Genomic DNA, 12,294 nt, shown 5'->3' with positions numbered 1-12,294 from the left:
TCTCATCAAATTGAAGAGTAATAATAATAATAAATAAAATTACATGAATAATGCTTTTAAAATATATATATGAAGGTACTAACTTTATAATGTTTGCTTAAAGTTGAAAGTTCTCAAGTTGATCATTTTTTTGAATTGCCAGTTAGTGCATGTGCTGAGTTGGGGGGAGGAACATACCCCCAAGGGGCCACCCATAATTCCTTCTCTTTTGTTTCTCTATCCTGTTAGTATTTGAGATATTGCACACATGCCTGGCATGTTTTTCAAGCAACTAGGGGCAGGATTTAGACTACAGACAGCTTTGTGGACCTGGCTTCCCTACCCACTGAGTTATGGAGCTGGCCCTCAAGCTGACTTTTCTCTCCCATCGAAATAAATATAAGTAGTATAACAAAAGGAACTTTGTCTTTCTTTCTTTTTTTTTTTTTAAAAAAAGGAGAGGGCAGGGGGTGGCATGCTGGTTCAAATGTCTGGATCCCACATGGCCACCTATGAGGTGGCCTGAGAAACACACTGAATGCGTATGTGTGTGTGTCCAAAATCTCAAAAGGAGAGAGAGATGGAGGAGGGATTATGGTGTGACTATTCCCCAATAGGGGTGCTTTCTCACTTTCCCTCTGTCTGTCTGGCAAATGTACATGCCCTCTGGAAAATTTTAAAGAGAGAGATAGAGAAAGAACCACCATGGGGCATGGTCGCCACAGTTCTTTTTCTCCTGTTTCTCCATCTTGTCAGGATCATGGACACACACAACACACACACACACACACTCACACACTCCACAGATTTCTTTAAGCCATTGTGGCTGGGATTACAGCCATACTCTTTGGCTCCTTATGCATAGTGCTTAACCATCGTACTACAGGACCAGCCTAGGAACTTTTTTTTTTTACCTTAAAATGATGGTTGGGACTAGCAGTTGGCCTAGCGGTTACACTGCTAGATTCCTACATGACCGACCAGAGTTCAAGTCGTGGAAACAGTGGCTTCAAACTCAAGTGCCTACACGCCTAAGATCCCAGGAGGAGAAGGGATTGTGGTGTGGCCATCCCCCTGGGGAATGATTTCTCACTTTCTGACTCTCCAGTGCGCACACACGCCCTATAGCAAAAATTCCCCCCCCCAAAAAAAAGACAGTAGTGGCATGATATTAAGGCACTGGATCCAACATGGCTGACTCCACAGTTCAAGTCCTGGACCTGGTGGCTTGAAAATCATGCTGAGTTAGGGCCAGCAGGTGACATGGTGGTTAAGGGTGGTGGACTCCCACATGCTTGATTGATGCAGTTCTAGTCCTGGACCTAGTGGCTTTCTCTCTCTCTCTCTCTCTCGTGTATGTGCACTGTCCCTCTCTGATCAAGTTAAAATAAAGTTAAATAATTATTTTAAAAAGAAAGAGAGAAAAATAATGCTGGGCATGTGTGCATGCATGCTCAAAATCCTGGGAGGAAAAAGGATTGTGGCATGGCCATCTCTGGGTGGGGTGATTTCCCACTTTCTATTTCTCTCTCTCTGGTGAACACATGCGTCATATGGGAAAAATCTAAACAGAAATATTTTTTTTTAAAAAGAGAGTAACTAGGTGACATTTTACTTTGTGGCTCCCTAGAAATCCCAAAAAGCAACTTTGAGATCACTAAGTCAGTGACCCAGTGGTAATACAATGCTCTGCAATGCTGAGCCCACTTGGGAGGGTCCCAGGTTTGCATCCCATCCTGAGGCTTCCCTGTGCATGTTGGGTGTGTGCACACGCCCATGTTCCAGCCTGGCTGAGGCTAGGAGTGCATCACAGCATGAACACCCTGTTGGGGATGCTGTCTTGCTGTCTCTCTCCTCTTTGCCTCTCTCTCTCTCATAAAAGAAAGAAAGAACCTTTTTTCAAAAAAAAAGCAAGTTAAGGGTCTGGCAGGTGGTGGGGTGATTAGGGGCTCTGGACTCCCAATGACTGACTGTGGTTCGAGTCCCGGACCTGGCGGCTTATTTCATCTCTCTCTCTCTCTCTCTCTCTCTCTCTCTCTCTCTCTCTCTGTCTCTCTACTCTGTCCCTCTCTGGTCAAATTAAAATAAATAAAGTTAAATTTTTTTTAAAGCAAGTTAATGGAATTAATATGATACAGATTATATCTTGTTTTACTAATTTATCAGCTACTAAGGTTTACCTTTCTTTTAACTATTTAGGTGTAAGTATCTGTTAGAAGAGAAGGGACAAGAATATATAAACAATATTCATTTAACCCATTCAACTGAGTCTCAGGTAAGTCTCATATAATAAATATTTTCAAATTCATTTGTTTTACTATTATTTACTATTTGTGTAATATTGCAAATTAATGTGCAGTGAGCTTTTAAGGGGTAACTTGAACAATGCTTTTTATTCTTAAGCTGAAGCAAATTGTGAAAAGGAGAGCAGGATGACCTGATTTAAAGGTGTCACTGTAGGCAAAAATTGTCTTAAACTAAAATACTGATTTTCCTTAGCCTTCTGAAATTAGATGCTTGTATGATATACTTTATATTCATAAATAGTTTTAAACTTTTCACAGACAATACTTAAAATGTCAAAATGTATCTTAATTGGTGGGGTCAAACTGGGGCAGCCAAGGCATCAGTAATATGTAATAAGAACCCTGGACTAGGATGGGCAGCCAGAGTGGTCCCAGTGGCTCTATCATTAACTGTACCAGGGGACTTCAAAAAGTTCATGAAAAGTCGAATTGGTAGAATTAAAGTATGATTTGGGACCAGCAGTTAGCGTAATGGCTATGTTGCTGGACTCCCATGTAGTCGACCGCAGTTCACGTCCCGGACCTGGTCGCTTAAAACTCACGCCAGACGCATGTGTGTGCGTGCCCAGGATCCCGAGAGGAGAATGGAGGAGAAGGGATTGCGGCATGGCCATCCCCCCCTGGGGGGTGATTTCTCGCTTTCTGTCTCTCTCTCTATGTCTGGCGAGCGCACACACCCTATAGCAAAAACCTCTCAAAAAAGAAAAGGGATTAAAGTATGATTTTTATTTTGGTGCAAAAATTGAAATTGATGCTTAGTTCTTTCACAATACGTATTTTTCATGAGGTTTTTGGGTCATATTGCCTCTGTGAAGTCATGTAAACTTCCTGGGCCTAAACTTTATGTCTGTGAAGTGAAAGGATTGAATTAGGTGATCTTTTAACTTCTTTCCAGCTCTGTCAAGCTATGCCTCTTGTGAATATTCACATATGGAACTGGAATAAACCCAGTTTATTTCAAATTTACAACTAATGTGACTTCAAATTAAAGCAATTGCCTTCTACCAAAAAGAATTCCAACTTACTATTCATGCTTTTCTTTTAGGTAAAAACTGATGAAAAAACATCACTAAATAAAAGAATTGGTAAGTATGTTTATAAAATATCCTTTCATTCCACTGCCAGTTTATTGTAGTTGCTGTTGAATAGTAAGATAAGCATATTTTTTCCAACATCATAGTATATTTGAGATGAGATTGCTATAAATTTCAGAATTTAATGAAAGGGGGCCAGCAGGTAGCCTGATTGTTAAGGCATTGGATTCCCACATGGCCAACAATGGTTCAAGTCCCAGACCCAGCTGCTCGAAGATGGGCTTTTCTTCTGTGTAGCTAGCACACCCGAAAACATGGTGAATGTCTGTAAAACCCACCGGACTTTCTGTAAAAAGTGTGGCAAGCACCAACCTCACAAAGTGACACAGTACAAAAAGGTTCACCTCATTTGATTACAGTTGGCCTTTTCGGTTTTTTGGGTATACTTTGTTTTTTGGGTTTTTTTGGGTTTTTTTTTTTTTTTGAGAGGTTTTTGCTACAGGGCGCACGCACTCAACAGAGAAACAGAAAGTGAAAAATCACCCACCAGGGAGGATGGCCACACCGCAATCCCTTCTCCTCCATTCTCTTCTCGGGATCTTGGGCACGCACGCACGCACGCACACGCGCCCAGCATGGGTTTAAGTGACCGGGTCCGGGACTTGAACTACGCAGTCAACTACTATAGGAGTTCAGCAACATAGCCATTACGCTAAGTGCTAGTCTTTTTGTGAGGGAATAAAGTAATCACTGAAATTCCCCTTGTGGAAAAATTTGATTAATAGTAAGGAAGGAAGGGAGGAAGAAAAGGGGAGGGAAGGGAAATAAAATCATGTCAGGCATGTGTATATGCATGCCCAAAATTCCAGGAGGAGAAGAGATTCTGGCATGACCACCCCCCCCGGGGAGGTGATTTCTCATTTTCCCTTTTTCTGTCTCATTTTCTCTCTCTCCAACAAACTCACATACCCTATGGCAAAAAAATAAAAAGAAAAGAAAAAAATTTAATGAAATGCCTGTAAATTTAAGTCAGGTGGGCAGCAGGTGGCATGGTGGTTAGACACTGGACTCCTCATATGCCTGACCATGCATGATTCGAGTCTCAGACCTGGCAGCTTGCACTCACTCACTTTCTCTCTCTTTCACTTTCTCTGGTCAGTGCACATGTCCTATAGCAAATGAAAAAATAATAACAATAAACAAAATTTTAAAAAATCAATTTAAGTCAGTATTTCTATATTAAGAACATTAATACAGCTGTTGAACAGTTAGTTTCCCAAAGTTCAGGAGGAGCAATGATAGGCTGTCCCATCACCACTTCTGTTAAAAAATCACAAAAGAAGGGATGTGCCTACAGCACCACTGTGGTTCAAATCTCAGCCTTGGTAGCTTGAAAAACATGTTAGGCACTTCTGTGTGCATGCCTCCAAATCCCGGTAGGGTAAAGAAATAAAGGGAAAGGGGTTGTGGCATGACCATTGCCACACTGGGGATGGTGATTTCTCTCTCTAGCAAGTGCATGCACCCTCTGGCAAAATTAAAAAGTAAAACAAAATTGAGACCAGCAGTTAGCGTAATGGCTATGTCGCTGGACTCCCACGTAGTCGACCACAGTTCAAGTCCCGGACCTGGTGGCTTAAACTCACGCTGGGTGCGTGTGCGTGCGTGCCCAAGATCCCAAGAGGAGAATGGAGGAGAAGGGATTGCGGCGTGGCCACCCCCCTGGGGGTGATTTCCTGCTTTCTATTCTCTGTCTCTCTCTGTCTGACTGGCTGGCGAGTGCAGTCGGCCTATAGCAAAAACCCTCAAAAAAAAAAAAAAAAGTAAAACAAAATCACAAAAGAGTGAAATGTACTTTTGTCCCGGGGACTTCCTAAGTTAAGCTAGGATCTTGAATCCAATGTTCAGATAATATCTGTCACCATGATCAGCCCTAACCCACCTGCATCTTCAGCGGATGCTATCTTTTTTCCTTGCCTTCTTAAGCTTCTTCAAGGAGGCATAAGATTTGTTTACTTCCTACTACCTCATGCAGAGATAGAAGTTTTGTTTTCTTTTTTATTTTAAAGAATTATTTTAGGGACTGGCAGGTATTGTAGTGGTTAAAGGCACTCAAGTACCACATGGCCAACCATGGTTTAGGTCCTGGACTTGGCGGCTTGCTTTCTTGCTTTTCCTCTCTCTCTCTCTCTCTCTCTCTCTCTCTCTCTCTCTCTCTCTGTTGCTCTCTGGTCAAATTTAAAAAATGATAATGAATGAAAAAATTAAATAAAGTAATTCTTTAAAAATTTTATTGTTGTTCCTAAAGAATTATTCAGTTTTACTCATCATCATTATCATTGTTAATTTGACCAGAGAGAGACAGAGAGAGGGGGTGGAAAGTGAGAAAGCAAGCCACCAGGTCCAGGACATGAACCACAGTCAGCCATGTGGGAGTCCAGCACTCTAACCACCATTCCACATGCTGGCCCCAAATAAAATAATTCTTTAAATAAAAATGAATTATTTTATTTAATTTCATTTACTTATTATTTTTCAGTTTGATCAGAGAGGGACAGAAAGTGAAAAAGCAAGCCACCAGGTCGGAACTCAAACCGTGGTCGGCCATGTGAGAGTCCAGCACCTTTAACCACCATGCCACCTGACAGCCCCAAGGTAGAACTTTTTATCAAAGAAGTTTTTATTAAAGGTTGTTTTCTAGGTGCTGGCAAGTGGCATGGTGGTCAATGTGCTGGGCTCCCACGTGACCAACCATGGTTCAAGTCCTGGACCTGGCAATTTGCTTTCTCACTTTTTCTTTCTCCCTCTCACTCTCTCTCATCAAATTAAAAAATAATAATAAGGGACCAGCAGGTGGCATGGTGGTTGAGGTGCTGGATACTCGCACATTGCTGACCACAGTTCGAGCACTTTGAGTACCGGACCTGGTGGCTTGCTTTCTGACTCTCCCTTTCTCTCTGTCTCTCTCTGGTCAAATTAAAATAAATGAATAAAACTAAATTAAAATTAAATAATTATTTTTAAAAAGTTGTTTATTAATAGTAGACATCTTTATTTCAGTTTAATGTATCCACATGTTATATGTGCTCACTGGAGAGACATGGAAAGAGAGAGAGAAAGTGAGAAAGCACACCCTATGGGGAATGGTCATGCAGCATTCCCTTTTCTATTTTTCCCTTCTTTTGGGATTTTAGACATGTCTACATACACTCTCAGTGCATTCTCAAGCCACTAAGTCCAGGACTTGAACCATCCAGCTGACCCCCTGGGATCTAGCTGCCTTAAAACCTCCATGCTACCTCTGGCCTGATAATTTACTCATTTTTAATACCCAAGAGTAGAACTGATGGGTCAGAGTGAACAAGTATTTTCTTTTAGTACTACTGTATGTATTATATATGTCTACTTTATTATAAAATTGAGTTTGTTTTTACTTTTTTTTTATTGCCAGAAGGTACATGCTCTCACCAGAGAGAGGGAGAGAAGGCATCCTCCATGGGGTGTAGTCACACTGCAATCCTTTTTTCGTTTCTCCATCCTGTTGGGCACCCACAGGCAACTCGCATGTTTTTCAAGCCACTAGAGCTGTTACTCAGACTATAGTCAGCCATGTGGGATCCAGATCTCTTAACCACTAGGTTACAGGGCAGCCCCGTTTATTTTCCTACCTTGTCTAGTCCAACCTATTCAGTTGCAGAACCTAAGTCACAGACTAGGTCTTCCCCCCAATTAGTCTTCTTTTTTTTTTCCACAATAATTGCTAGTGACTTAGTAACAACATCTACCTTATAAGTAGTTTATTTGTTAATACATACAACAGATTTGAAAAACATTCAGATTTTTTAATCACTTAATGTTTTCTTATCTTTTTTATCTTATCTCACACTACTTTATCAGTCTTTAAATCCAGCTAATCACAAATAATCAAAAGCATTACAAAAATACATATTAATTGCATTTACAATAACACAGATTCTGAAACAGATCCTGCCATTTCTGAATATTTTTAACTTTCTTCTTCTCAAAGCAGCTTTGGTTTTCTGGTTTGTTTTGTTTTGTATACTGCTAATGTTTTTCTCTTTTTAATTTGAGACTACTTCACAAAGTTCCTAGAAAAGTAGAATTAAAGTACAAGTTTATGGGGACAGCAGGGGACATAGTAAATAAGGTGCTAGACTCCCACATGGCTGACCATGGTTCGAGTCCTGGAACCTAGCGACTTGAAAATCATGCCAGGTGCATATGTATTTGTGCGCAAAATCCCAGAAGGAAAATGGGGGAGAATGGATTGTGGTGTGGCCATCCCCCCTGGGGGGTGATTTTTCATTTTCCCCCTCACTGTCTCTCTCTTTCTGGCAAGCACAATCTCCCTATGGCAAAAACTTTTAAAAATAAAAGTACAAGTTTATATTGGTGCAAAACAATTTTGGAAATCTGTATATTTTCATAATAGACATTTTCCATGAGCTTTTCCATTTATTTTTAAGAGAGATTTTTGCTATTGGGCACGTGCACTCACTGGAGAGACACAGACAGACAGAAAGCGAGAAATCACCCCCAAAGGAGGACAGCCATTGCTGCAAAGGCCTCTCCTCCCTTCTCCTCTTGGGATTTTGGGCACACATGCCCACATGCCCAGTGTGTTTCAAGGTGCCAGTCTGGGACTCAAATAGTAGTTAGCCATGTGGGAGTCCAGTGACATAACTATTATGCTATCTGCTGGTCCCAATTTTCCATGAGCTTTTTTTTTTGTTTTTCTTTAGGAATTATTTAACTTTAGTTGTTAATTTATTTACTTTAATTTGATCAGAGAGAAACAGAGTGAGAGAGAGAGAAAGTGAGAAGAACAAGCTGTCAGGTCCAGGACTTGAACCACAGTCAGCCATGTGGGAGTCCAGTGCCCTTAACCACCATGCCACCTGCCGGCCCCTTCCCATGAGCTTTTTAAAGACCTCTTATACTTTGTTATGGATTCATGTCGATTAAAATGATTGTTTAAACTCATATTCATCACCTTACCACTTTTTATTTCAGATGATACCATCTTCCAAAACCCTATGGTACAAGAAGCTATACGAATGGGATTCAGTTTCAAGGACATTAAAAAAATAATGGAGGAAAAAATTCAGACATCTGGGAGCAATTATAAATCACTTGAGGTTCTGATTGCAGACCTAGTTAGTGCCCAGAACGACAGTACCCAAGATGAATCAAATCAGACTTCAATGCAGAAAGGTATGCATAACTATTTTTAAAAAGCAAGAACAACATAACAAAACTTAATTTTGAATGGTGTGTGTTTTTTTAAAAGAATTATTTTATTTAACTTTATTTATTTACTTAAATGTTACCAGAGAGTGGGACCAACAGTTGGCGAATGGCTATGTCGCTGGACTCCCACGTAGTCAACCGCAGTTTAAGTTCCAGACTTGGTGGCTTAAACTCATGCCGGGTGCATGTGCGCCCAAGATCCTGAGAGTTTCCTCTCACATGCGTGCGTGCCCAAGATCCCGAGAGGAGAATGGAGGAGAAGGGATTGTAGCGTTGCCACCCCCTGGGGGGTGATTTCTCACTTTCTGTCTCTCTGTCTCTCTCTTTCTACCAAGTGCACATGCCCCATAGCAAAAACTTCTCCAAAAAAGTTGGGGGGGGGGGGAAAAAAAAAACAACCCCCCTTTTTTTTTTTTTTTTTTTTTTTTTTTTTTTTTTTTTTTGCCAGAGAGCATGCACAGTACTGGGGGCGGTGAGGATGAGAAAGCACCCCCTAATGGAGAATGGTCATGCCACAATCCCTTAAACTCATTTTTCCTCCCCTTTAGGATTTTGGGCGTGCACACACATATGCCCATCATGTTTCTCAAGCCACTATGTCCTGGATTGTACTGCATGGTCAGTCAAGTGGTATTCATTTGCCTTAACCACCAGACCATGGAGCCAACCCTAAAGATCCTATTGACGCTAAAGTTATTTCAAATGCAGGGCTAGCTGGTGACATGATAGTTAAGGCTTGAGACTCCCACGTGACTGACTGTGGTTTGAGCCCCAGACCTAGTGGTTTGCTTTCTCAGTTTCCCTCTCTCCCTCTGTCTCCCTCTGTCTCTCTCTCTGGTGAGCATACAAGCCATATAGCAAACGTAAAAATAATAATTTTTTGAGAGATTTTTACTCTTAGGGTACATATGCTTGCTGGAGAGACAGAGACAGAGAGACTGAAAGCAAGAAATCACCCCCTAGGGAAATAGCCATGATGTGCTCCCTTCTCTTTCATTCTCCTCTCGGGACTTGGGCACACACACAGGTGCCCAATGTGAGTTTCAAGCCACAGGATCTGGGACTCAAGCCATAGTTGACTACATGGGAGTCCAACGCCTTGAGTGTTACACCACCTGCTGCCCCAATAAATAATTTTTAAACATTTTTTTAAAGTTATTTCAAGGGACCAGCAGTTAGTATGGTGGACCCTTGAAATAACTGGACCCCCACATGGCTGACCGCAGTTCTAGTCCTAGACCTAATGACTTGCTTTCTCACCCCCTCCATCTTTCTTTGGTCAGATATTTAAAATAATAATAATAAATACAAATAATTTTTTAAAGTTATTTCAAATGCTTTTGAAGTATAATTCAAATAAGTACATGTCACAACAGTCTGAACATTAATGATACTTAAAATTACACCTTGAGGGGCCAGCAAGTGACATGGTGATTAAGGGCACTGGACTCCCACATGGCTGACCGCAGTTCGAGTCCTAGACCTGGCAGCTTGCTTTCTCGCTTTCCTTCTCTTTCTTGCACACTCTGCCTCTCTCTGATTAAATTAAAATAACTAAAGTTATTTAAAAAGAAAATAATTCTTTTTAAAAATTACATCTTGAGGGACCAGCAGTTGGCGTAATGGCTATGTCGCTAGACTCCCATGTAGTTGACCATGGTTCGAGTCCCGGACCTGGTGGCTTAAACTCACACCAGGCACGCGTGTGAGTGCATGCCCAAGATCCTGAGAGGAGAATGGAGGAGAAGGGATTGTGGCATGGCCATCCCCCCGGGAGTGATTTCTCGCTTTCTGTCTCTCTGTCTCTCTGTCTCTGTCTTTCTGGTGAGCTTGCCCGCCCCATAGCAAAAACCTCTCCAAAATAAAAAAAAATTACATCTTGATATAAAGATTCAGAGGAAAAGTAACTACTTTTTCCTTAAGCATATATTAATACATATTTGAGCTCCACTTGTCTTGTTGGTAGTAAAAGAAATCATTTACTTGTTGTCTCTCTGTCTCTGTCTTTCTGGTGAGCTTGCCCGCCCCATAGCAAAAACCTCTCCAAAATAAAAAAAAATTACATCTTGATATAAAGATTCAGAGGAAAAGTAACTACTTTTTCCTTAAGCATATATTAATACATATTTGAGCTCCACTTGTCTTGTTGGTAGTAAAAGAAATCATTTACTTGTTATATTTCTGCTGTAATAGAAATGCAAGCCATTGTGTCATTTTTCCTGAATCTTTTTTTTTGGGGGGGGGTGGGGTTCTGTCGATTTTTGCTGTAGAGCATATGAGCTCACCAAAGAGACAGAAAGAGAAAAAGAAATTACTTCCTCTGGGGGAGGCCACACCACAGTTTCCTCTCTTCCATTCTCCTTTTGAGATTTTGGGTACACATGCACACGTGCCCAGCATGTCTTTCAAGCCACTGAGTCCTGGACTCAAACTGTGCAATTGGCCATATGGGATCCATCGCCTCAACCACCATGCCATCTGCTGGCCCCCTTTTTTTTTTTCTTTTTCGGTTTGCTATAGGGCATGTGTATGCATCTGAGAGAGACTGAGACAGAAAAGAGGGAAAGTAAAAAATCACTCCCCATGGGGGATGATTATGCCCTGATCCCTTCTTCTCCATTCTTCTCTCAAGATTTTGGGCTTAGGCACGTGCACACACGCACACACATGCCCACACAAACACACACACACATACACACATGCCCGGCTGGTTTTTCAAGACAACAGATCCGGGACCCGAATCAGGCAGTTGGCTGTGTGGGATCCAGTTGCCTTAACCACCACACACTGGGCTAGCTGTTTCCCTGAATGTTTTTTTAAAAAATGAACTGTTTTGTCCTAATTTTCAAACCATCAAGTCTGGGACTTGAACCTCAGTCGTCTCTCTGGGAATCCAGCACTTTAACCACCATGCCACTTGCTGGCTCCTCCCCTACATCTGAAACCCAACTCAAACTTAATTAAATTTGGTCATAGAAGGACCAATTGGTGTCATGGAGGTTAAGGCACTGGATCCCATGGGGCTGACTCCATATTTTGAGTCCCAGACCCGGTAGCTTGAAAAACACACCAGGTACATGTGCATGTGTACCCAAAATCCAAGAGGAGAATGGAGAAGAGAAGGGGTTGTGGCATGGCCATCCCTCTGGGGGTGTGGTTTCTCTCTCTCTCTCTCTCTCTCTCTCTCTCTCTCTCTGGTGAGCATACACACTCTGTAGTAGAAACTAAAAGAAAAGAAAAGATCATGTGTAACCTTCATTACTTTTCTTTTTTCTTTTTATTTGTTTTTTTGTTATAGAGCCCAGAGAGACAGAGAAAGAGGGAAAGTGAGAAATTACTCCCATGGGAGGATGGCCACATGGCAGTTCCCCCTCTTCCACCCTCCTTTCAGGATTATGGGCACACAAGCACATGCACCTGGCATGATTTTCCAGCCACCAGGTCTGGGACTTGAAGTACATATTTGGTCATGTGGAATCCAGCTCCTTAATGTCCACACCACCTGCTGACCTATATAACTTTCTTTACTTTAATAATAAACCTCAAGTGCAGAGGGGCTGTTGCCCAAGATAATTGAGAAAGTTTGGCAGTACAATTCAGATTTCCTGATTTCCGGTTCTAGTATTTCAGGTTTGTTTCTTTTTTTAGATTTTTAAAAATTCTGTTAAAATACAAAGAACAGGGGCCAGCAGGTAGCTAGGCGA

General features: G+C 41.5%; 1 protein-coding gene across 1 annotated transcript in view; it reads left to right on the top strand.

Moving 5' to 3' along the window:
* Positions 1–12,294, top strand: part of XIAP (X-linked inhibitor of apoptosis) — a 57,953-nt gene that overhangs the window by 34,505 nt on the left and 11,154 nt on the right. The window contains exons 4-6 of the mRNA XM_006165700.3: positions 2,179–2,254; positions 3,331–3,370; positions 8,354–8,554. Coding sequence (XP_006165762.1) covers positions 2,179–2,254; positions 3,331–3,370; positions 8,354–8,554 — 317 coding nt within the window. The remainder of the gene's footprint in view (positions 1–2,178; positions 2,255–3,330; positions 3,371–8,353; positions 8,555–12,294) is intronic.

Source organism: Tupaia chinensis, unplaced genomic scaffold, assembly GCF_000334495.1.
Source record: "Tupaia chinensis unplaced genomic scaffold, TupChi_1.0 Scaffold143996_1, whole genome shotgun sequence".
Classification (NCBI taxonomy): domain Eukaryota; kingdom Metazoa; phylum Chordata; class Mammalia; order Scandentia; family Tupaiidae; genus Tupaia; species Tupaia belangeri.
This window is presented reverse-complemented; position numbering and strand designations above follow the sequence as displayed.